At 50.0% G+C, this 25,055-nt stretch overlaps 1 protein-coding gene across 2 annotated transcripts in view; it reads left to right on the plus strand.

Moving 5' to 3' along the window:
• The window catches only part of ZMYND11 (zinc finger MYND-type containing 11), a 1,608,641-nt gene that overhangs the window by 1,066,588 nt on the left and 516,998 nt on the right, over positions 1-25,055 (plus strand). For both annotated transcript variants that reach the window (XM_069647993.1, XM_069647994.1), the window contains one exon: positions 20,522-20,599. In XM_069647993.1, the coding sequence (XP_069504094.1) occupies positions 20,522-20,599 (78 nt within the window). The remainder of the gene's footprint in view (positions 1-20,521; positions 20,600-25,055) is intronic.

Raw genomic sequence — 25,055 nt, forward strand, 5'->3', positions numbered from 1 at the left:
CCATCTGCAACGACGACACCACCGGTGTTGACCTGCTGCAACGACCTCACCACTTCCCTGACGACAAGAGAAGATCTTCTGCTGTAAGAGTCTTCTCCCCCTGAGCTGGTGGGATCAACCAGTTCGACATTCGCTTTCCAGGACGCCCCTTGGTCGAATTGCCAGTGCCAAGCACCCGGCGGCCGGATAGCCAAGCTTCAGTCCACTGGGACCGCGAATAAAAGGAGCGCACCTTTTAACCGAACAAACTCTGCGGCTGGTTTCATCCTTGGGCAGTGCAACGACTCCAAGTTTCCTCCTCGACGAGATCTTCTCCTTCACTGGTCGAAACCACGAACTGCACCTGCTGCCAGGAACAACTGCCACCGCTGGAGCTTCCTCACTTTTAAAGGTACTGTGTTCCACCTGGCCTCCCTTTCCATGAATTGCTAAAGGTTACCCTTAAATCCTTGGCTTTCCAACTGGGTTGGCCCCCAGAGCTTCAAACTTTATCTTTTCGCATCATACCAACCTCTTTTGAACATTTTTGCAAAGACTTGAGTGCATTTTTAAACTGTGTGATCTTGGGCACATTTTGTCTTGCTCCATTTAAAGTGCCCCTGGCTTATGAACTTTGGCTCTACAGTAGACTCTGCCTTCACTAGCTTGCTCTGGTATTATAAAAATGTTGGGAACTATTTTATTTTCATGGCCTGTCTTTTTCTCTCCCTCTAACTTAATTATTGGAGTGCCATCTAAGTTAAGCGCTCACATCTGTTTTTACAAATAGTGGTGTTTTGACCTAGACTTGTCTAAATAATTATTAAGGGAGGTGTGTATACTTTTTCTGATTGTGTGTGAACTTGCTTTGATCTATAGTGCTTAGGGTATTTCCTAAAGTGTGCTTTAAATTAATAATTATATACTTTTGATACCAAGCTCTGGTCAGTGTTTGTTTGCTCCACTGTGTTTTTGGCCCCATTTTGTATGCTCTGTATACTGCCCTACTCATCTTGAGAGAAGTCTGATTGCTCAGCCACAGCTACCAGGTAAATCTGGGTGGTACGGACTGCTACCAATTGGGTTTACTGCTTACTCCTGTAGTCTTAATCTTTTTGCAGTGTTCCCCAAGGGAACTGCACAGGATTCTGCCTAACAACCACTGTGGTCTGTAATTGCCTGCCTCCTTAGTTACTGGGATAGAGACTGCGACTGTCCAGAGAGAAAGGGACATTGACCTATGGCTCTGCCAGGCTCCACAAATACCCTGAGTTTTCTTGTGGGGTGCAGTCAGCCCGACGTTCATTTGATCAAGTGAAGAGAGCGCTCCGAGCACAATCAATACCATACGCCATGCTCTTCCCGGCCATGCTCCACCTGCACTACCCCGGAAAGTGACTTTTTAAAATCTCCCTAAGAAGCCTTGGATACATAAAGCGCAATATCCTGCTGCCCTCAAACAAAAGTGTCCTGCCTGTCAGCTCTAACACCTGACGAACCTGGGTGCCCGACGATACTGCACAACCTAATGTAGTCTGTTCTGCTACAAAACTGCGTGGCGGCCCTCAAGGCAGTCCGATTGGTCTAGGACAATGGCGCCCAAACAGAGCCACACAACGTTTCAAATGCTGAAGTTTTCTCAAGGGGTTACACTGTCCAGTTGGGGGGACAGTGAGGGGGGAGAGAGGAGGGGTGAAAAGGCCAGTTACCTAACTGAAAAGGGGGAAAAATACACAACAATGTTCTTAAAAAGCACCCACATAGTAAGACTGACAACGGAATTCTTTGGAGAAAGGAAAAGCTCTGGTTAAAAAAAGAAAAACTGACAAGTGCAAGGAACACACGAGACCCGATCTTATGTTCAGCGCCAAAGCTGCAGAGACAATTTACCAACAATGGCCTCATCAGGGAAGGCACAGGGGGGGGTGGTTAGACTCCTAACATGGAACATTAGAGGCCTGGCTCATCCGATCAAGGTGAAGAAACTGATGAGCTACTCTAATAGACACAAAATTGACATCCTCCTATTGCAGGAGCCTCACGCCGTTAGGAAGGTTAGTGATACGTTTGCCCTAAACTGGGCTCTACGAAAGTTGCTACGAATTACTCCTCGCAAGCCAGAGGAGTGCTCACAGTGGTGCACAAGCAAACCAATTTTCGGTTATCTAAAACCGAAATAGACGAATAGGGCGCTACGTAATCATCTTGGGGACGCTGCACAATAAAGAAGTGATTGTGATCAATACCTATGGCCCTAATACTGACACTCTGAGCTTCTATCTGAAGATCCTGGCACTGATATCACCAATATGGGTAAGCCAACATAAAATGGGGTGGTGATCTTAATACAATTCTTAACCCAGACCTGGATCGAACGTCAGGCGGCAACAGAAACCACACTAAATCTGCATTGACTATACTCCAGGCCATGTCCACACTCCCTCTTGCGGATGCGTGGAGGGAACTACACCCTCAGGAGAGGGAATATACCTTCTACTCTAATATACATGGCTCCTGCTCACGTATAGACTATTGGCTATACTCCTTAGACCTTATCACAGACGCAAGCGACTGCGCGATATTTCCACATACAATGTCGGACCATTCCCCGGTCCTCCTTGAATTGACACAATGCAATGTGGCATATACCACCCGCAACTGGAGGATGCCCCCTACTTTACTGAAAGACGACACAATGATAGAACCTCTCAGAACGGAAATAATAGACTTCTTTGAACGCAGCGCAGGCTCCGTTAAATCTAATGCAACGATCTGGGAAACCTTCAAAGTCTGGCTATGGGGACATTTGATGGTACAGACACATGGAGCGCTGAAAGAAATAAGAAGGGAGCTGGACCATTCCTAATAAGCGCGGAGAGATCTGGAGATTGCACACGCCCTAAGCAAAAGTGAAGACCAACTACAAAAAATATCCGATCAACTGGCAAACTTCTGGTCACTGGCCGAGCGCAAACTCTTTTATGTGATGCAACCAACGAGAGCCAGGAAATACGACGAAGGGAATAAAGCCAGCCGAACATTGGCTAACCTAGGGATGAGGCACATAACAGGCATAACGGACTCTGACGGGGTTGTACAAACTAAAGCAAGTGCAATCAATGAGGTGTTACGAAGTTCTACAACAAACTTTACGCTAATACAGACATGGCATCTCCTGAGGAGTTATGTGAATACATGGGCTCATTCCCCCTGCCCAAATTGGACGAAACAGACAAGGCCAATCTGGATCTCCCCCTAACCACTGAGGAGATAGAAAGGGCCATCATGGAGCTACGGGCGGGCAAGACCCTCAGATCTGACGGCATTCCAGTCGACCTATACAAAACATTCAAAGCAGAACTTGCCCAAAATTACTGGAAGTCTGGGAGGAAGCCCTAGGGAAAAGAACACTGCAGAATTTCATGAAGGAAGCAATAATAACGGTTCTCCTCAAGCCACAAAAGCCGCCTCAAGAGCCCACGTCCTATCGTCCTCTATCTCCAATTAATGCAGATGCCAAGGTATATGCTAAAGCAATTGTAAGCCACCTTATAACATATATGAACAAATTAATCCACCCGGACCAATCAGGATTTATTCCCACCCGATCCACCGCGGTAAATCTCCGAAAGGTTCTTTGCCATCACCTCACAAAGTGAACCCGAAAGCTAAGACTATAGCGGTCAACCTGGATGCTGAAAAAGCATTTGACTCTGTATCCTGGAACTACATGTATGCCATTCTAGACAAATTGGGGTTCGGTCCCATATTCACTAGCTACATATGTGTTCTATATAAGGACCCTAGGTTAAAGGTTAGAACAAAGAAAGTCCTTATCGACAGGCTTTGTACTGGGAAGAGGCACCAGACAAGGCTGCTTGTTTTCCCCCCCTTATATTTGCACTCACCATGGAGGGCATGGCAGCTAAATTGAGATACCAACATGCATGGAGGGGAATCCGCATCAGGCGACCTCCCCAGTTTATATCACGACACAATGCTTTACATCAGAAATCTGGAGGCCAATTTACCTCCGGTGATGCAGGAAATTACGACTTTTGCGAAATACTCCGGGTACAGGGTTAATCAGGCAAAATCGTAAATCATCGCAGTCACATCCACCACAGTGCAATCCCTGGCAACTGCACAGTTCAAGTGGTCACCTACTTCCGCCCGCTACCTGGGAATTATAATGGCTACAGATAAGCAGACCCTATTCACTAACTACAAACCCTACCTGGTGCTTCTAGAACACAAACTTAAGGTATGGGATAAACTTCCAATATCCTTATATGGGCGAATAGCGCTACTTAAAATGGTGGTGGTGCCAAAGTTATTATACCTGTTCTGTAATATTCCAATATGGCCTGGCAGACTATTCTTTCAAAAACTGCAGAGACTAGCATCAAGCTTTGTCTGGGGAGGGGGTGCGGTGAGGCTCCAGTGGCCCAAGATGTGCGAAAGATACGAAACGGGGGGGACTAGCGGCCCCAGATTTCCTACTATACTATCACGCAGCCCATGCACATTTTGCAAAATACTGGTCAGACTCTGTGGAAACATATGCACACATTCAGGCTGAAAAGTTTGCGGCGGCCCTGATGAGCCTACAGGCTATGCCTTTCGTCAAGGCCAAGAGGGACCTGGGGGAGGTTGACCTGGTGGGCTCCATTGTGCGAGCCTGGTCTAAACTGTTTGACAGAGTGGGATGTGACGACCCATATCGACCTCACACCCCGGTGTGGAATCACCCTGATCTTGGGCCTACCTTAGACACGGCTCTACTGAAAAGATGGGACCCAGGCAAGGAAATGCACCTGGGAGACCTATACCCAGACAGGACATTTTTGTCTCTGAGAGATGTCCATACAAAGGTGGGAGCGGGGCTGGTCACGACATTACAATATCACAGAATAAAGGCAGCCTGCAGCAAGAAATGTCCCTCCTTTCCAGAAGCTCCACCTACCCATCAATTCCTAACCGAGATCATGAACCAGAGGGTTTTGTGGGAGGCATCTCTACCCTTTACAAGGCGGCCCAACTGCAAGCCCCTTCAAAAAACACAATGAAAGCTAAGTGGGAGAGGGACCTAGGTGTTTCAATAGAAGATACCCAATGGGTGAAATATTGTCAATATACTAAATCTGTTTCCATATGCGCCAACGTTAGATTGATTCAATTTAAGGTGCTGAACCACTTACACATCACACCAAGTAAAATGGCCAAATTTAACCCCTTGCTGAAGCGAGCTTGCACCAAATGCCAGGCCCAAGCGGTAAACTCATTTCACATGTATTGGGACTGCCCCACTTTTAAACAGTTCTGGGGAGAAGTGGCCGAAACGGTGAGTGACATAATTGGTCTCCATATCCCTGCCACTCCACTGAAATACTTACTTGGGGACATAGGAAAGGTCCCATCAAAATACACCTTTTTGCAGTGTCAGTGGTGGTTGCCGAAAGGAATACTCTTCGGGCCTGGAAAGCTAGAGCTGCCCTCACCCAACGGGCATGGCTAAAGGACCTAATGTATGTACAGGATACTGAGGAGGCATACGTCAAGAGTGTCACGGCCACTTGCAGACCAAAGGACATATGGGCCTCCCTGAGGAGATACCGAAAGATGACTCCCGATTCGTCCGATAATGACTCACTCTGTTCCGAGGACGTCCCTGTCATAGCTACTGCAGTATGAATATTACTGATAATGCTGTGCTTGTGGACATAACCTATACAGACGAACAATATGATTCAGGCTTCCGATTGGTATTGTAATTCTGTCACTGGGTGTTAAAGTTGCACATTCTTTGTACTTGTTTTGTACTTGTTGTGCACTTGTCAGCGTTAAATAAAGCTTTTTGAAGAAAAAGAAAATATTGTAAATGGTTATTGTAGGTTTAGAAAATGTGGTTTGCACAGTAAGACAAGTGTAAATGTTCTTATTATGACTACAATATACTAGAAGTGATCATTAGAAATAAACAGTGTACACCTTTAACAGGAGACAGTTTGCAATGTTAGTACAATTAAATAATGTATTTTTTAATAGCTGCTTTTGGGAGAAACAAAACACTGCTCCCTTTTTCAACCTTCTTCAAGATGTGGTCATGCAGCTGTCAGCAACAGCTGAGGTGGTTTTGGCAAAGGCACACCTGTCTACGTGAATGTCACCCACAAAGAGACAGAGGCATATAGTGAGGCAGAGAAAGAGATCAAAGAGAGTGAGCGAGAGAGGGAGAAGGCTAAATTGGTATATATGCTAGGATCAGCTAGATATGCTTAAATGGCTGATGGATAGGTGTTTGTAAAGATAGCCTTCCATGCTGCGTGTGAACTGGAAGTAACTACAGAATCCAGAATGCTCCTACGCCCCCCATGGTTACAGACGCCTGGTTACCACTCACAGGGATGTAATGAATCCACAGCGTCTCATCTTTCAAAAATAACTCCCAATTAACCTACCCTGCTCGATTGGGCACCATACCTGCATGCTCTTTCCTGTCTAGCAATGTTTGACAACCACCTCTGCAATCTATAAGGGACTGTCATGCGTCCACGCCAGACACATGCCGCCATACCCCACAACCTCCCTCCTGAACCATGCCCAGAACCCCCACTTACCTGTCGGTGTCTTCTTTCATGGCGCCTATATCCCAGTTGGCGTTGGTCCCCTGTCCTTTCCATCGTCAGCAATAAGTCGGTTTGCATTGCGACAGACAGCTCCACATGCATGTATTACATCAACAAGCAGGAAGGTACCAGGTCCCCTCCCCTCTGCAGGCTGTCCATCGACATATGGGAGTGGACACTGTCGAACAACATTGACTTATCAGCAGTCCACCTCCTGAGCAAATCAAACTTTGAGGCGGACAGGCGCAGCAGGCTGGGGGTCGACAACTGCAAGTGGCAGTTGAACAAGGAGGTCCTGAGGGAGATCTTCATCAGGTGGGGCTACCCTCAGGTAGACCTATTCGCCACCAAGAGCAACAGGAGATGCCACCAGTTTGCGTCCTCGATGGGGCAAAGCTCTCTGGGGGACGTGCTGCGGATTCAGTGGAACGACATGAGTGCATATGCTTTTCCCCCCATCCGTTGATTCACAGGGTCACTGCAAGGCAAAGAAGTCACAGAGGATTCAGCTCATCTTGATAGCGCTGTGTTGGCCAGCCAGACCTTGGTTCTCAGAACTCCTCTGATTTGTCAGATCAGCCTCTGGTCCCCCTTCTGTTGGGTCAGCCCCCCTACTATCCCAACAGGGTGGTACAGTGGTTCACTCCGCTCCACAGAAGATAGTCCTGGTTGCATGGTTCCTGAACAGAACACCATGAAACATCTGCACTTGTCACAGGACAACTTAGCTATCATTCAGGGGGCAAGAAGCAACTCTACAAGGAGTCAGTACAGAAGGAAATGGACCAGGTTTGCCAAGGAAACAAGATCGACCCTCTGGCACGCACACTAGACTGTGTTATCTTTATCTGCACATCTGGCTCATTCCGGGGTGCAGGTAGACACCTGCCATCCTTATCTGACGGCCACAGCGGTGTAAAATAATTCTGGAGATAACATCTACTCCTCCAATCCGGATGTCAAAAAAGCACTTGACGGGCCTGGCTAGATTGTATCCCCCAGTCAAGCGACCGCATCCGGTCTGGGACCTTAACGTGGTGCTGGGTGCACTGGGCAACAAGCCCATCGAGCCCATAACGTCAGCGGATATCAGGCTGGTTGCTATAAAGACTGCTTTACTGGTTGGCCTTTCGTCAGCGTGGAGGATCGGTGAGATACATGCGCTAGTGGCTTGAGAGCCCTATACCACATTTCACTGGGACAATGTGGTGCTAAGGACGCACCCTTCATTTCTCCCGAAGGTTGTGTCATCTTTTCACCTCAATGAGGAGGTAGTACTGCCAACATTCTTTGCAGATCCAAAGGACGAGGCATATAAAGTATTGCACTGTCTGGCTATCAGACGTGCTCCAAGATTTTACCTGGACTGGATGAAGAGCTTCCATAAATCGAATGCCTTGTTCATCACTTTTGGCAGGCCGAAACCAGGCTGTCGAGTATCCAAGGCTTCATTAGCTAGGTGGAGAGTGATGGCCATCAAGGAAGCGTATGAGGAGCAGCACAGGTCTTTGCCAGAAAACATGTACCGCCAGGCCATTAGAGCCGAGGCCACTGTTGTGGTCTTCCAAAGACACATTCCATGGCAGACGATCGGTACGGCGGCTACTTGTGCTTCCCCATCAGCTTTTTGCAAACACTACTGCTTGGATTCCGGCGCCAGATCTGACACAGCATTTGGCCAGGCAGTTTTAAACTCTACTTCCCAGTGCTGCATTCAGTTGTAATTGCCCATACAGTATGGAGGAAAGGGGACAGGACTGTTAGGGAGAATTCTCGTTTATGGCTAATTCCCCTCACCTAGTGAGTCCCTCAGCAACTTTGCTGGATTTTTGGGGTTTATTTTTTCCACCTGGTAAGAGTGTGAGCCTTTTTTCCCACTCTTACATGTGTTTTGCCATGTGTATTTCTACTGTTTGTGTGATCTTGGGCTCTGGAGCACACCACTCCATCAGCCCCACTTTTTGTGTGTATCACACAGCACCTTCAGTGAAGTGACACAGGGTTGTCTTTTAGACTTCTCCCTGACCCCTTTTTTCTGGGACTGACTACTGTCCCACAGAAACATGTAAAGTTGCCATTAACTTTATATAGTCACTTTAAAACTACAGACCCAATACACCCTATCTTTCACAGAGTATTGGAAAGGGTTCATTCCTACCCCTTTTTGTCTGTGCCTCTCTGAGCTTTGTTTTGCTCTTTTAACATTTAGACTTAGCTGGTGGCCGTGGTATCTACCCTAACTGTTCTACCGCGATTATACTATATAAACGTGGTAGTTCCAGGCTATTTTATTAGCCTCGAACATAAACCCGCTTGCCAAATACTTTTTATTTCGTCTTTGGTCGGGTTTAGTCGCTATTCCTTTTTGTTAAATTCCTTCTTGTGTTTTACTTTGCGCGGCAAACCAGGTTTGCCTTCTTTGTTCACCGTCTTTCGGCGGGCTTCTACGAAGAAGCCCTGCTTTGGCGCCTGGGTGTCTAGGCGGGCTGAATGTGAGGAAGGGGTGTAGTCACCCCCTGCACAGGGTCTCCTTGGAGACCCAAGTCGCACTTTGCCATGATTGGCTGAGGTGGTTGTCCAGGCTCGACAACCCCCCTGCTGCGTGACTGACAGCCTGGCTGTGTGAATGGGGGATTTTCGCATAAAAGGCAGGGCTCTTGGGCTGGAAGTCAGTCGCCACTGGAACTGCAAAGAACCGAAGAGAAGCAGAGAAGAAGACAGCTGCTGCAACTCTCGAGTCCCGGTGAAGCCCTGCTGCAGTCCTGAGCTATCTACCCTTCAACAACAAGAGAAGATCCAGTCCGGGGTCTTCTTCCCTTGAGCCTGGTGGGATCAACCAGCTCACCTTCCACAGGCAGAGGATCCTCTTCTTGGTCGAAATAGCTGCACACAGCTGTAGTGGTCCGGATAGCCATCTGAAGAGCCTCTCCTGTTTTAAAGGAGTGCACCTTTTATTCACCGTTGATGCTGCTGGCTTCATCCCTGGGTAGTGCAGATCCCTCCAGACGTCGTCCTTCTTGTCCCCACGACTGAAGCTTCAGGAACTGTGAGTCTGCAGGAAGTACCAGGAACAACTGCTGTGGCACCAGCTCTTCTTCGTACGAATAAGGTACTGTGTCCGACTTCAAGGAACTTGGGTGAACCCCTTTTCTCTTCACCAAAGGCTTGCCCTTATCTTCCTTCCCTCTTATAACTTTTGCTTCCCTTTTGACAATATCTAAGTACTCCTGGCAATCTCGAATCATGAACTGTTCTAACCTTTCTATCTGCCTTGACAAAAGTATTGCCTATGATTTTTACCCCCAACTGTCTTGTGTTAATTCATGTGCTAAGTGTGTTTGACTACGGTAACATTTCTTCTCGCGGGTACACTTCTCTTTCGTAAGACCGAACTGTCATTACTGTCAAAAAGTGATTGCGTAACATTTCCCCGGTATCGTATTTGTTTCACAACACCGGTCTGTCAAATCCAAAGGTACTTACCTTGAATTGTTCAACACAAGGGGAATTGGTTGTGTGTAGTGTATTTGAAATGAGGTTTAAATTTAATAGAAGTGAAGTGTTTTGTGAACAGATGGTCTAAAAATAAATGTACTTTTACTTTTTAACCAAAAACCTTGTCCGTGTTTGCTTGAGTCACAGTAATTGTAGTCTAATCTCTACTACTGCTCATTTGCTCTTGAGAAGTCTGGCTGCTCCGCTACTGCTACCACTCTAACTGTGTAGTACAGGCTTGTACCAAAGGTGAAATTGTACTACCACCTGTAGTCTTAATCTTGTGTAGTGGTCCCTAAGGGCACTGCCCAGGATTCTGCCTAACAGGGACGTAGGAGTAATTATGTTACTCATCGTATTGACTAACGTGCTCCTAGTCCCTAGTCCCCTTTCCTCCATAGGTCCCACATCCTCCCCCTTAATCAAACTGTCTCATTTGTCAATTGTAATATAGCCGATGCATCAAAGGGAACTTAGGCTTGGCGCCGTTGGGTGGAGTCAGGGGAGCATATGCTCACAGGGCCACGCCCCGCTTGCATGTAAATTTAAAAGGGAAGACCATTTTTCAGTTGATAAAGGTTCAGTTTCCCGTCCCTAACTGGGGACGCCCATACACTATGGAGGGAAGGGAACTATGGACTAGGAGTCTGTTAGTCACTACGGTGAGTAACTTATAATACTCTTACATCCCGTCTGTTAGGCAAAGTTTGAATGCAGTACCCTCTGGGAACACTACAAACAACTATGACTACAGGTATAGGCAACCCAACCTTTGGAATAAGCTTGTACTGCACAGTTTTGGTAGCGTGTTGAGCAGCCAGGCTTACCTCAAGAGGGGAAATGTGAGCAGTAGTGGAATTACACAAAGATTCAGTTACATGTATTCAAATAAACTCTTACACTCAAGGTTTCTTGCATTAACAAATATTAATTTATCAGTCAGCTATAAAGCCTTCTTTAGAAGGAAACAATATAATAGTAACACCCAAATAAACTTCAGTACTGTACTGTTTCTGAATCAGACAAGACCCTTTTGGGATGGCCGACATACACAAACTACACCCACAGGTGACTTCAATAACAAGGGTGCTGGGGACATTAATATCTTACTGTTGGAATTCAGAACACTCTTAAAAGTTGGTAAAAGGCTAAGGTTATTAGAACACAAGAGATCACCAATATTCTTAAGCAGGGCAAATACTTTCAGATTCTCTTAGAAGAATTATACAATTCAATAGACTAAGCCAAAGTCAATGGGCAAAAGTCTTTGTATAGGATGCAGCACTTCAGGTAAGTAAATGGAAGTCTTTGCACAAGTTCTTAGGAGTCTTTGATAAAAAGAAGAATCAAATGTAGGGCCACAAGCTGATTAGACTTGTGAGTTGTAGAAGTTTCAAGCAAATCTACAGTAAGATGTACGTTCTCTTTGATTTGTTTTACAGTACCTTAGCAAAGAAGAAAAGATGCAGCTGATGACTTCTGTTGCTGTGCAGCTCTGCAGATTTCACTGTTCCTGGGCCTCAGTCGTTGGGACAAGAAGGAGGACATTGGGGGACTCCTGCAATGTACTGGGACGGGCAAAAACTGGCAACCGGCCACCACAAATGGCAACAATGCAGTTCCTGGCTGTTGAGGTGGGCTTTCCTTGCTTCTGGGGTCCCGCACTCTGTTGAGGGGGCTCAGGCTTGGTCAGTCCTGCTTCTTGGGAGTCCAGAGGATCTTCCAAAAGCTCTAGGCGAGCTTAAAAGCAACTCAGACAATCTGGTGTTCCTCTCCCTGGCTATACGGTTTCCAGCAGCAACTTTGTTGAAATTCAACCAGCTCCGAGATGGATGTCCAGGTGGCTTACTTTGAAGTTGATTGGTCCCACCAACTCAAAGGGAGAAGTCATCCTTGCAGGGGCTTCTCTGTTGATGTGAACTTAGCAAGTTGGCACTGCAGCAGGGCTTCACCGGGCAAACCAACGGTCCAGAGTTGGAGCAGGTGTCCTCTTTAAGCTCTTCTTCGGTTCCTTCGTCCAGTTGTCGACTCTGCCTTCCAAGCCAAAAGACTTGCCTTTTATTCAGTTCTCTCCCATTCATTCCAGCCTAGCTGTCACTCACCCAGTAGGGTGGCTGTCCCTGCCGGACAGTCAGCCTGCCAATCACCACAGAGTGCATTTGGGTCTCCTAGGAGACTAAACACAGGGAGTTTCGAGCACCTCCCTCACTTCCTGCCTACCCCAGACACACTGGAGCCAGAGGCGGGTTTCACTGAGAAACCCAGCCAAAGGCGAAATGAACAAAGAGACCAAACCTGGGTTAGCACGCAGAGAAAATCTCTAGAAGGACCTTTCCACAAAGACATGGTTGAAAAAGATGACCGGGGGCCATTTTATCAAAGATGGCTATGCGCCAATTTGAAAAAGATGGCTCCCGCGGTTGCTTTTACCGGAGCCGCGAGCGGTCGCAGTAAATGCAACCACAGTAATTCAAAACGAAAACACTGCCACCAGCCATTCAGTGAGGAAAGGGTAACATAAAACAAGTTACATAAGAAGCTAGACAAAGGGGATACTAAGTAACCCCTCCAGCACTCTATTGTAAGATAGTGTGTGCTGGGTCTAGAAAGTTACAATGCTAAGTAAAGTCATTTTCACTTTACTGTTCTGGGAAACAGTAGTTTATCCCAGAGAAGGTATTTAAACCTTTGGAAATCTGGAAGACTTCCCTGTGTCACTGCACTGAATGTGATTTGTGACACAATTGTAAAAGATGATGCGTATGGAGTTTGTCAGGCTCCATAACCAAAAGAAACAGTGTAGAAAATCACATTAAAATACATGAGAGTGTGGGGAAAAAGGCTCACACACTCTGCAGGTAAAAAAAAATCAAGTCCTCAAAATCCAGCAAAGTTGCTGGGGGTCTCTAAGGTGGAGGGAATTGGCACATTTCTGAGAATTCTCCCTAACACCGTCCCCTTTCCTCCATACTTCATGGGCGTCCTTTCCAAGGGACGGGAGATGCAACCTTTTTCACCAGAAAAAACCTTCTTCCTCTTTAAATTTAGCGGTGCGCTGTGGTGCAGCCCAGGGAGCATGCGCTGCCCAAACTCCACCCTCCAGCGCCACACCTCAGTCCACATTTCCGCGTCGACGGGAACAGGTCGAATTCACCAGCGCTCCTGGGTTTGGCTTTGGCCATGTAATTCCACACGCGGATACTTCTTCTCTTTGTATTTTTTTTTCTTTTTATCATTCAGGTACTCGGTCCTCAGGCCTCACGCTCCTTCCCAGCGCATGTCGACTTCCACAGGGTTCAGCAGGTGTCCATCCTGCAACAGGCTCTTCCCAACTTCAGACCCCCACGCCCTCTGCCTACGTTGCCTTGGCCCAAACCACGGTTGGCAAGCATGTACAGCGTGTGGCTCGCTGTCATCCAAATCGCAGAAAAACGGGCTAGCCAGGTGGAGGGAGCTCTTCCAGAAGTCGCCTCCAGAGCACCTCAAGAACTTCGTGAAACACTGAGCCAGGACCAAGGTTGGGCTGCTATTTTGCATCGCACCCGCAAAGGAGACTCCTTCCCAAGGACTCTCCCAAGTGAGAGGGACTGTTCAGGTCCTTGTCCCAGCACATGCAATGGGGCTGCTGCAGCTACCAGCCTTTCGGGCCGAGGGATCCTTGGATCCTCCCGGTGGCAGTGTTGAGGGACCGGAAGGTTCTTGCACCTTATCATCTGAGGGGTTCCATCCTTGTACCAGCAATATGGCCGAGGAGCTACGCCCTAGTACTGGCAATACATCCGAGGGGGTGCCTAAACGCAGCTCTACCAACCGCCGGGTCGAGGGTGTTCGAGGGTGTCACACCTACCGATCTAGGCCCGAGGAGCAGTGTAGGCCTCGTGATCCACGCGCAAAAGTCTTGGAGGAGGCTGAGCCCAGCGAGCCGAGCAACACGTGGCAGGCACTTGGCAGGCAGTTCGACAAGATGGCCACTGTGCCAGAAAGTGTCACCCGTCCGACGCCATTCCAGGTGTTCGGTGACGAACGAATGTTAAGGTGGGACTGGCTGCAACCAGGTACATGGCCTACAGCCTATCCTTCTTATGCGCAGGGCAGCTTCCCACTGCATCCATACGGGCAGGGTATGCAGCGGCTCCAGCAGCTCTCGACTTCCCCGTCAGTACCCCCTTCCACCTCTCTGGCCAGTGAAGAGGGGTTCTTCGAGAGGTTCCTCAGGCTCATGAAGTCACCTTGGATGGGGTTATCCTCAAGGACGCCATCAGTGAGGTCCTCCCTACAATGCTAGAGGCACCACAAATGCCTCTGCCGGCGATCCCAGCGCAGCAGCTGCCTCTGGCGCCCAAGCCGATACCTCAGACGGCTGCGTACCAGCCTCTGCCTCCTCCTCAGCCTCCGGCCGCGGCCACTGTACCCCAGCATCCAGCTCCAGCTACTCCTCCACAGGATCCTCCTGATCCACAGGATACAGATGAGGAGGGGGATCCAGACACGCCATCCTCAGCTCAGGCCTTCCACAAACGTCTTGCATTGCTGGTGAGTACCTGGTCCTAACCCAACCTGAGGTTGAGCAGCCGGCAGATGTGGTTCTGGCTGAAGTCCTCACGTAACGGCGCTCTGCCAAAACGGGGATTCCACTGCAAACCGATGTAGTCTCCCTGGCCAAGTAGGGTGGGCTCAAGCCCCACTCAGTCCAGCCGGTCAATCGATGCCTGAACTCCAAGTACAGGCAGATAGAGGGGGATACACTCTTGCTATTGGCCCATCCTCAGCCACCCTCCTCGTTGATCTCTGCGGCATCACTATACTCCAAGCCTCAGTCGTCCTCAGCCGCCTCCTCTGTGGCGCCTCTAGGGAAGGAGGAGAAGATCTTGGAGGCATACGAGAAGAAACTCTATTCCAACGTGTCCTTGCATCTTCGTCAGGCCAACGCTGATGCCATGCTGGCGGACCTTAACCAAAGGTTATGGCGAGAAATTGCGAACTTCCTCTCGGAGCTCCCTACGCAGTGCAAATCACGTTTTGAGGTGGGACTGGCTGAGGCCAATCTGGTGGCGCAGGACCTCATGGAATCCACTGTGGCTCATATTGACACCTCTGGCCGTGGCATCTGTATCGCCACAGACATGAGGACAGCCTGGCTCTGGGCAACGAAATTCAACCCGGACATCCAGGAACGCATATTAGATCTACCGTTCGAGGGAGGAGGGGGGCTCTTCCACTCCACCACGGACAAAGAGCTGGACAAGAAGAAAAACAGTTCACAAACGGCCCAGTCTTTATCTATCTTGACAAAGACCACGCCCAAGTCGTACACCCAGTCACAGCAGCGCTCAGACTGGGGGTTTACATATGGAGGGTATCCATGCTTCCAGGAACGGAGATCCAGGCAGCCGGACCGCTCGCTGTCTCAGAACCGGCGCAATCAACAAAAACAGGGGTTGGGGCGGGGGGGGAGTCAGGGCTTTTTCCAGTCCCCCTCCTCAGTGACAGCCTCTGAGGGAAAGAAGGCATGGTTTGCTCTCCATGCACATTTCTGGTGCCAGAATTTTGCGGGCCCCTGGATCCTCTCCGTAGTATCCACGGGGTACCGCCTACCCATCGCAGCCTCTCCTCCCTCCTCCCCGCCACTCCCTCAGGTTGGGACAGCAACTCTTCTGGCGGATATCCGGTCGCTCGTAGAGAGCCAGGCAGTGGAGGAAGTCCCACCCTCCCAGCAAGGCTTGGGCTTTTACTCCAGGAGTTTCGCCATTCAGAAGAATAAGGCGGGCCTGAGAGTTGTGCTGGACCCTTCCACCCTCAACCTCTCCTTACCCCTACAAGAATTCAAGATGATTACACCAGCTTTTATAGCAGAGCCATTGTGCAAGGGAGACTGGATGTGCTCCCTGGATCTGAAGGACGTGTACCTACACGTCCCGATTTGGCTGCCCCATCGTTCTATACTATGGTTCAGGATCATGGGCTACCATTTTCAATACAAGGTCCTTCCTTTTGGCCTCAACTCGGCCCTCAGGGTCTTTACCAGGCTAATGAATACGGTGGCTGTCCTCCTAAGAGTGCAGGGCCTCCACATCTACCCATTGCTTGACGTCTGGCTCATCAGGGCTACATCTCTGGAAGCAGTTCACCACTCTTCCCATGCCCTTATGAACACACTGCACAATCTGGGCTTCTTGCTCAATCTTAAGCCCACGCAGACTCTGACATTCTTGGACCTCATCTGGGACACGTGCTCCGAGAAGGTATTTCCTTCGGAGGACAATATCTCGACCATCAAGAGGATCACCGCCCACTTCCTGGGCAGAGAGGTGACCTCGGCATGGTGGTACCCCCATCTCCTGGGTTTCTTGGCGGCGGTCCTATTAGCCATTCCACACAAGAGATTGAGGGTGAGGAGGATTCAGCTGCACTTCGCGGCATCATGAAATCAGGAGCGGGGCTCCCAATCCGAGATGATCAACGTTCCTCCATCTCTCCACCTGGACCTAACATGGTGGTCCAGGGACTGCAACCTACGGATGGGCAAGCCCTTTCGGCTGCCCACCCCGCAGGCTACCATCACCACAGATTCCTTGCTCGAGGGCTGGGGAGTCACCCTGGACTATCCCTCGGTCCACAGTACCTGGACTCGACAGGAGAAGGAATACCACATCAATTAGTTAGAGCTGAACGCGATCTGGCTAGCACTCAGAGCATTCCCACCACTTCTCAAGGGCAAGGTTGTCCTCATCCAGACAGAAAACTCGACCAGCATTTACTACGTCAACAAGCAGGGAGGCACCAGATCCTCTCCTCTGTGCAGACTGGCAATCAGCATGTGGGAGTGGGCCCTGGGAAACTTCATCTACCTCACGGCAGTCCACCTCCCAGGGGAAGCCAACCTTGAGGCGGACAGGCTCATCAGGATGGGAGCGGACAATTACAAGTAGCAGCTAAACAAGCTTGTCATTCAGGAGATCTTCAACAGGTGGGGTCACCCCAGGTGGATGTCTTCCCCACCTGGCACAACAAGAAGTGCCCTCAGTTTGCCTCCGGACAGGGACAGGACCCCGGCTCGCTGGGCGATGCATTTCGGCTTCAGTGGATTGGCATGAAGGCTTACACCTTCCCGCCCACTCCGCTGGTACACAGAGTGATTTGCAAGATCAAGGAGTGTCGCCAACTCAACATCATTCTTAAAGCTCCATGGTGGCCAGCCAGGCTATGGTTTTCGGAGCTGCTCAGCCTCTCGCAGGTCCCTCCGATTCACCTTCCGACGGGCCCAGCACATCTTCTAGCACAACAGGGGAGCATGGTCATCCACCCCGTCCCACAGAAACTAGCCCTCACAGTGTGGTACCTGAGCAGGTAACGCTGCAGCACCTCAGCCTCTCTCAGGCTAATAGGGGCTTAAGAAACTTGGAGGAGGGGGGATCTTCTCCTCCTCCAATCCTATTGTCAAGAAACATTTGACAGGGCTCGCAAGGCTCTACCCGCCCGTCAAGAGGCCGCTCCCTGTGTGGGACCTCAACATAGTCTTGCACACTCTGGCTCACAAACCGTTTGAGCCAATTGCGTCCTCGGACATCAGGCTGGTCACCATCAAGACGGTCTTGCTAGTCGGCCTCACCTCGGCTCATGGTGGCCAGCCAGGCTATGGTTTTCGGAGCTGCTCAGCCTCTCGCAGGTCCCACCTCGGCTCGTAGAGTCAGCAAAATACAAGTGCTGGTCGGCTCGGAACCATATACTGCCTTTCACAAGAACAAAGTAGTCCTGCGGAAACACCTGGAATTTCTGCCCAGGTGCCGTCTTCTTTCCACTTGAACGAGGAAATAGTCCTCTCTACGTTCTTTCCCGATCCCAACGATGAAACACAGAGGGTGCTGCAATTCCTGGATTTCAGGCGTGCCCTGAAATTTTACTTGGACAGGACCAAGGATTTCTGCAAATCGGACGCCCTGTTTGTCACTTTCGGAGGCTCAAGACCAGGTTATCAGGCCTCCATGGCCTCCATATCTTGCTGGATGGTCTCGGCCATCAAGGCAACGTACGAGGGCCAGCACAAGCCACTTCTGGCCAACATGCACACCCACACAGTCAGGGCCAAGGCAATGGCCATTGCATTCCAGCACCATGTTCCTTGGCAAGTCATAAGCAGGGCGGCCACTTGGGGCACTCCCTCGGCTTTCTGCAAGCATTACTGTTTGGATGCCAGCTCTAGATATGATGCGGCTTTCGGACAGGCGGTTCTCAGGAACCTTTTTGCTGAAGGAGGGTCTCCTCTCCACCTTGGGGCTACATTCAGTTGTAATCGCCCATGCAGTTTTGAGGAAAGGGGACGGGGACGTAAGAGTAATTATAAGTTATTCACCGTAGTGATTAACTTACTCTTAGTTAGTCCCCTTTCCTCCTTACGTCCCACCAACCTCCCCCCTAATAATACTGGTGTCATTAGGCAATGCTAAATCTATTGTCGACGCGTCAATGGCGAGTGAGGTATGGCGCCGCAGGGCGAAGTCAGGGCAGCACATGCTCCCTGGGCCGCACCCCTGCGTGCCTCTAAATTTAAAGGGGAAGATGTTTTTTCTGGTGAATTCCTTCTCCCATCCCTTGGAAGGGACGCCCATGCAGTATGGAGGAAAGGGGACTAAGGAATAAGAGTACGTTAGTCACTACAGTGAGTAATTTATAATTTTACTCAACCATAGTGTCTACTGTACTCGTAATCCCCATCCCATTTCCTCCTTACACCCTCCCAGATTTGCTGGTAATAGTTAGTTCTCCATTAGTTTAACCTTGGTGAAAGTAAAATGATTGGTGTGCAAAGTGAAAATGTTCTCCTGTTTCCTGTTGGGAGTAGGAGTAGCTTATGCTGATGCTCGGATCCCTTCTTACATGCTAGAAATTTGTTTTTCCCCATGTTGCTGACATATTTTGCAGGCTGCCCCATGGTATTGCTGACAAAGTGAGACCTGAAAGAGCAACAATGGCGGTGGACCTTGGAAGCACTTTGGTGTGTGCCGCATGTTGACATTTTTACCACAACTATGGCAGGCAGGCTATGTTGATGGGTGAATTTCTGATTTTGTTGGGGCAAATAAACTACAGGACCCAGGATGACCTTTGAATATCACATGTGGATGATAGCGTAGTTCAGTGCACTTATAGCAGGGGCACAAGGGGCCGAAAGGTACTGTTTTGTAGGAGCAGCAGCCTCCATCCAGGACCCCAGCCAGTCAACTTGAAGACTTGGACTACAAGGCCCTTTTACTACAAGTTGTAAACATTGTGCTATCCTCCTTTTAACAGCCTACAACTGTTTTGCCAACCGATGAGTTCTTTAACCCTTACCCCTTCTTGCCCCCCCCCCCACCCCTCCAAACACAAGCGTGGGTGCTGCGAAAGGATTAGAAGAACCAAAGTGAAATGTGATGCAAGAAGTGCTGACAGACAAAAATTAGCACTGTGGTACAAGATGCAATGAGACAAAGAGAAATTATTGTTTCTAAAGTTTTACAAAGGCAACCGTGTGGCCCAAAGATGTCTCCAAAGAACCAAAGTGAACTGTAATTTTGTGCTGAGAGAAGGAGAACATGACATTTGTGGTTTTAATACTTAACAAGACAGGCATGTGGTGCTGAGAGACAGCGAAAAACAAGGTGATATGTATTAGTCGATGAAGGTTCACTCCCCAACACAGTGCAAGAGACGCAGACTGAGAAAACGCGAACCAAAGACACCGTCTTATGGAAATGTCTGCATCTGACACTTCACAAGGCAAATCTTGTGATGCTGGGAGGCCTCCGGAGAACCAAGGTGAAAAGCTTTCTAGAAGTGGAAGTCCTATCATCTGCAATGCTGGTCATAGAGAAAAATAAATTGCCTAATGGAAACATAATAAAGCAGTCACACATATACAGGGAATCAAGAAATGCAGAGCAACATGCACTGTAAGATATAATAATCGGTAGTCGTAGCGAAGGCCTGCAAAGAGAAATAGTAATCTGAGCAAGTCAATGAAGCAGGTGCTTTGAGAGAAAACAGTTTAGAAAATAACATGGTTTTTATTGTAACTTCAGCTGTGACATCCTTGGCAGTGACCTGCCAGTAAACCTTATAAGAATTGTCCCCCAGTACTACATTTCCGAATGTGTTTCTCTTCCCATCTCCTAATCCCCTTCTGCTTCTTAACTTCCCTCATTTATTACATGTTCCTTTTATCTAATGGTTACCTGGATCCCTGTTATGGGACACACTTGTGCCTGTATTACGTGCCCAACACTTGTCTCAATGAAGTGGTTATGTCATTGTAATCACAGCAATAAAAATATATGGCACACATATCAGTTATACTATTCACATTTGACACTTAAAGCAATGCTGCACATAATGTGACTTGATCTTCTTTTTTAGTGATTCATTTTTTATTTAAATTTCAGCTGGATGAGTTGCACCTTTGCAAGACCTGTTTCTATTTATCTAATGCACGTCCTGAAAACTGGTTCTGCTATCCTTGTGTAAGTTTTAGAATGTTTCAATATTGAATACTGTGCTTTGTATGTTTAACCACAATGACTGTTGATGCAATGCTACTTAAGAAAAATTTAAACATCAAGGAATTATTTTTGCCAAACTAAGATGCATTATTACAGATCCATGTGGTTGCTTAGTTTTGAATATATGCCTTATTTCGAGCAGATTGGGTCCTCCGACATATTCCATATCAGTGACATGTAATCACCACAGCTGTGCTGCTTCGGAAAATCTTCGGCTCCTGTGTCCTGCATCAAGGACGTCGATACGCCGCCCTCGAGGACCTCCTCCGACGGCCGACGTCACTGGATGTTATAGGTAGGACGCATGACGCCCATAGCCTCAGTTCCGTTTTTCCGCGAACATGTTCGCTTCGGAGATCTCAGCGTGCCTCGACTCTTTGGAGTTCTTGTTCTTTCTCGGTTCTTCGAACCTGTTTCGTATTGTGAAGTCTTTCTTCATGAAGATGTCTACCTCGTCTTCCACACCGCGTCCGGGCTTTAAGAAGTGTGGGGACTGTGGGTCCAAGTTGTCGGTTACCGACTCGCACAACTCCTGCCTCCGGGAGGCCCATGACACGGATGACTGTATCGACTGCCAGTCGCTCACGTTCAAAGCCTTGCGGGAGCGCAAGAAGAAGTTATCGGTAGGTAAGGTGTCTAAGCCACGGAAGTCGAGTTCTGCGGGGCTTTCGACGGACGATTCGAGAGGTGACTCTCCGGGTCGTCGTCGGAAGTCCAGTGGGTCTCGGTCCCGGAGTCGGTCCCGCCACTCCTCTGCCTCTTAGAGGCACTCCCAGAAGCGCCGTCATTGGTCACCTTCCCCGTCCTCTTCCGAGGACTCCGCCCGTCGGCGGGTCGCTTACCCCACCAAGCATGCGACACCAGAGGAATGGGCTTCCTTCAGGAAGAAAATGTTGGCGATTCTCGAATCGCAGGGCACTGGTCTGTCCGCGCCTCCGAGTGGGGTCTGTCGTGATCGGTCGAGAGACGCCGCTCGTACGCCTTCGGGCTCGGGTGGTCGTCACGATTCGCGGGAAAGGTCCTGCTTGGACAAGGGGAATCGTTCTCGGCATGCCTGTTCCAGGTCCCGGTCCACGAGGCGCTCGAGACCGTGTGAACCTGTGGTGTCTTCAAGGATGACGTCGACGCCGGTGGCGCGGAGGACGTCGACGGACTCTCTCGAGGCCCCGCCTTCGAAGAAGTCGTCCACGCCATCGGTGCCCAGGCTGTCGAGGGACACGCTCAGGGCCCCGGCCTCGAGGACGGTCTCGGCGCCATCGATGCTGTCGGCGCCGCGTTTGTCATCGACGCCGATTCACTCGACACCCTCGATGCCTTTCGAGGCTGTTTCGACAGGGGTTCCCCGGGGCTCGGTGGAACCACCTAGAAAGGCTCTGGCAAAGGCCAAGCATGGCTTTGTTCCACATTCTGTGCCTTCTTTCCGCCAGTTTGAGTTTATTTCGGAGGTGGATGAGGGCTGTGATGATGGCATGTTTCCGGATACGGTACCGGACAAGATTTTCTCGGGCCATAGCCAGATTGAAGACTTGTGGCAATCCCTGCACGATGCTAGTGGGCTGGACACCTCTCCGGAGGTGAAGTTTTTTAGGCCTGAGCCTGGCACTCATGCTGACTCCTCGTACCGGAGCCTTATGTCCAGGGTCACCGAGTACTTGGGTTGATATGCTCCCCCAGGGAATTTTCTTCAGGATGACCTTACGGATATCCTCGACCAAGGTCCACCAACTGACCCGGTACTGCCGTTCCATATGGCTCTACAGAGGAGGGTGGCGGCGGCTTGGACTGCTCCGGAGAGTCTCCCGGCAGTGGGCAAGACTTTGTCGCGAAAATACCGCCCAGCCAGTAGCGACCCCTGCTACTTGACCAAGCACCCCACTCCGGAGAGTTTGGTGGTGCAGGCGGCTACGGCCCCGCCAAAGCAGGCATCGTATCCTACCATCCCTCCTGATAGGGACTACAAGCGTTTTGACAGCTGGGCGAAGAAAGTGTTTTCTTCAGGGGGTATGGTGCTTCAGGCGGCCAACTCCGTATGTGCCTTGTCACGTTTCACGCACACTCTGTGGAACTGCGTTTCCTTAGCGGATAAACATATTCCCGAAGGGGATGAACGGGATGGTTTCCTTGCCATGGTTCAGGATGGTAAGGACGCCATGTGTGAGGTCGTTCAGTCGGGTTTGGACATGGCAGATTGCGTCAGCTGGTCCATGGCGGCGAGCACTGTGATACGCAGGTTTGCGTGGTTGCGGAAGTCGGGGTTTGCTCCTGATGTGCAGGCCCGGCTCCTCAACATGCCCTTTGACGGGGAACATCTTTTTGGCAGCAAGGCTGTCGAGAGCCTTGAGAGGTTGCAGACCTACAAAGCTGCAGCAAAGTCGTTGGGCGCTGCAGTTTGCCAACCTCTGCCTTTTCGTCCTAGGGGACAGTAATAGAGGGAGGTTCCTTTCGTTATTATTCGTCCTTTGGTAAAGTGAGAGGAGCTGTCTGTCAAAGGGGCCACGGTAGGAGTGCCAGAGGTGGAAAGCAAGGTACTCGAGGTGCCAAGGCCGCTCGGGCTGTTGCCTCTTTGCCCTCAGGCAACGCCGCAGCCGCTTCAGCTCAGTCATGAGGCCATGTCTCATGGTTCGCCGGTTGGGGGAAGGCTGACGCAGCATCTTGCAGAGTGGCGCGCCATTACTTCAGATGTGTGGGTTCTGGAGATCATTACCCACGGCTACTGTCTTCCTTTCCGGCAGAGGCCTCAAGACAATCCACCAGGGAATCTCTCTTTGAAGAGTCTGGATCCGCTCCTTGCGCAGGAAATTCAATCCCTGCTGGAGAAAGGCGCCATAGAACTGGTGCCTGTAGCGGAGAGGAACAAGGGATGGTATTCCCCTTATTTTTTGATTTCCAAGAAAGACAGGGGATTGAGACCCATCATGGACTGGCGCGGTTTGAACAAACTCCCCCGGAAGGACAAGTTCAAGATGGTTACTCTCTCCCAAGTCCTCCAGGCCCTTCAACTTCAGGACTGATTGGTGTCTCTCGATCTCAAGGACGCTTATTTTCATGTGCCGATACATCCAAAGCACAAGAAGTACCTGAGGTTCGCGGTTGGCGACTCGCACTTTCAGTTTCCGGTCCTGCCGTTCGGATTGACCTCCGCCCCGAGGGTCTTCACCAAGCTAATGGTAGTGGTGGCAGCACACCTCAGGAAAGGGAGGATTCACATCTACCCCTACCTGGACGATTGGTTGATCAAGGTGCGCTCTCCCGAGCAAGTCCTGGATCATCTGTCCGTCACCTGCCACTCCCTCCACAAGCTGGGCTTCTCCCTCAACTTCAAGAAGTCCCATTTGACACCAACTCAGAGGCTCCAGTACATCGGAGCAGTGCTCGACATGTCCCTGGGACAGTGTTTTCCTCCCCAAGTGAGGGCTCATCACGTTCAGCAGATGGTGCACAAGTTTCAGCTTGCCCAGAGTCTCCCAGCGTTCGAGTTCTTGAGATTGCTCAGCCTCATGGCACCCTGCATTCTTCTGCTGCCAGAGGCCAGGTTGCGGATGAGATCTTTGCAATGGGCACTCAAGCTCCAGTGGTCTCAGTCCTCCGGCAGGATGTCGGCCCCCGTTCAGGTGCCGTCCTCGGTCGGCCAGGACCTTCTGTGGTGGGCCGTCGAAGACAATCTGATGAAGGGGGCTCCGTTTTGGCTACCCTGGCTGGAGGTGATGATCGTGACGGACGCATCCCTCACGGGATGGGGAGCTCATGCCAACGAGTTGACAGTCAGCGGTCATTGGTCTCCGTCAGAGTCCAGACTCCATATCAATCTGTTGGAGCTGAGGGCTGTCAGGCTAGCCCTGAAGGCTTTTCTGCTGACTGTGCGAGGGAAGAATGTCCTGATCCTAACGGACAACACGGTGGCCATGCACTACCTCAACAAAAAGGGGGGGCAGGGTCACTTCCTCTGTGCAGGGAGGCGATGCAGCTCTGGTTCTTTGCACTCCAGCAGGAAGTTTCGATCTCTGCAGTTCATCTGGCCGGAGACGAAAACGAGACGGCGGACGCTCTGAGCAGGCAGAGCGCGATCTCTGAGTGGGAGTTGGCTCAGGAGATTCTCCTGGAGATCTTCGCCCTTTGGGGGGGACCCCTCAAGTGGATCTCTTCGCCTCCAGTGTCAACCGCAAGTACGAGAGGTTCTGCTCGCGGGAATTTCCTCCAAAAGGAGCCTTAGGAGACGCGTTCGTGGTGGAGTGGTCATTCCCACTGCTGTACGTGTTTCCTCCAGTCCCCGTCATCCCGCAAATATTGCGGAGGTTACAGAGGTTCGGTTCCCCGATGATCCTCATTGCTCCGGCGTGGGCCCGGACGACGTGGTACCCAGACCTTCTCGACTTGTCCATCTGTCCTCCACGTCGTCTTCCCTACCGAGACGATTTGC

The sequence above is a fragment of the Ambystoma mexicanum genome, chromosome 2q, assembly GCF_040938575.1.
Source record: "Ambystoma mexicanum isolate Mex_15411 chromosome 2q, UKY_AmexF1_1, whole genome shotgun sequence".
NCBI classification, from domain to species: domain Eukaryota; kingdom Metazoa; phylum Chordata; class Amphibia; order Caudata; family Ambystomatidae; genus Ambystoma; species Ambystoma mexicanum.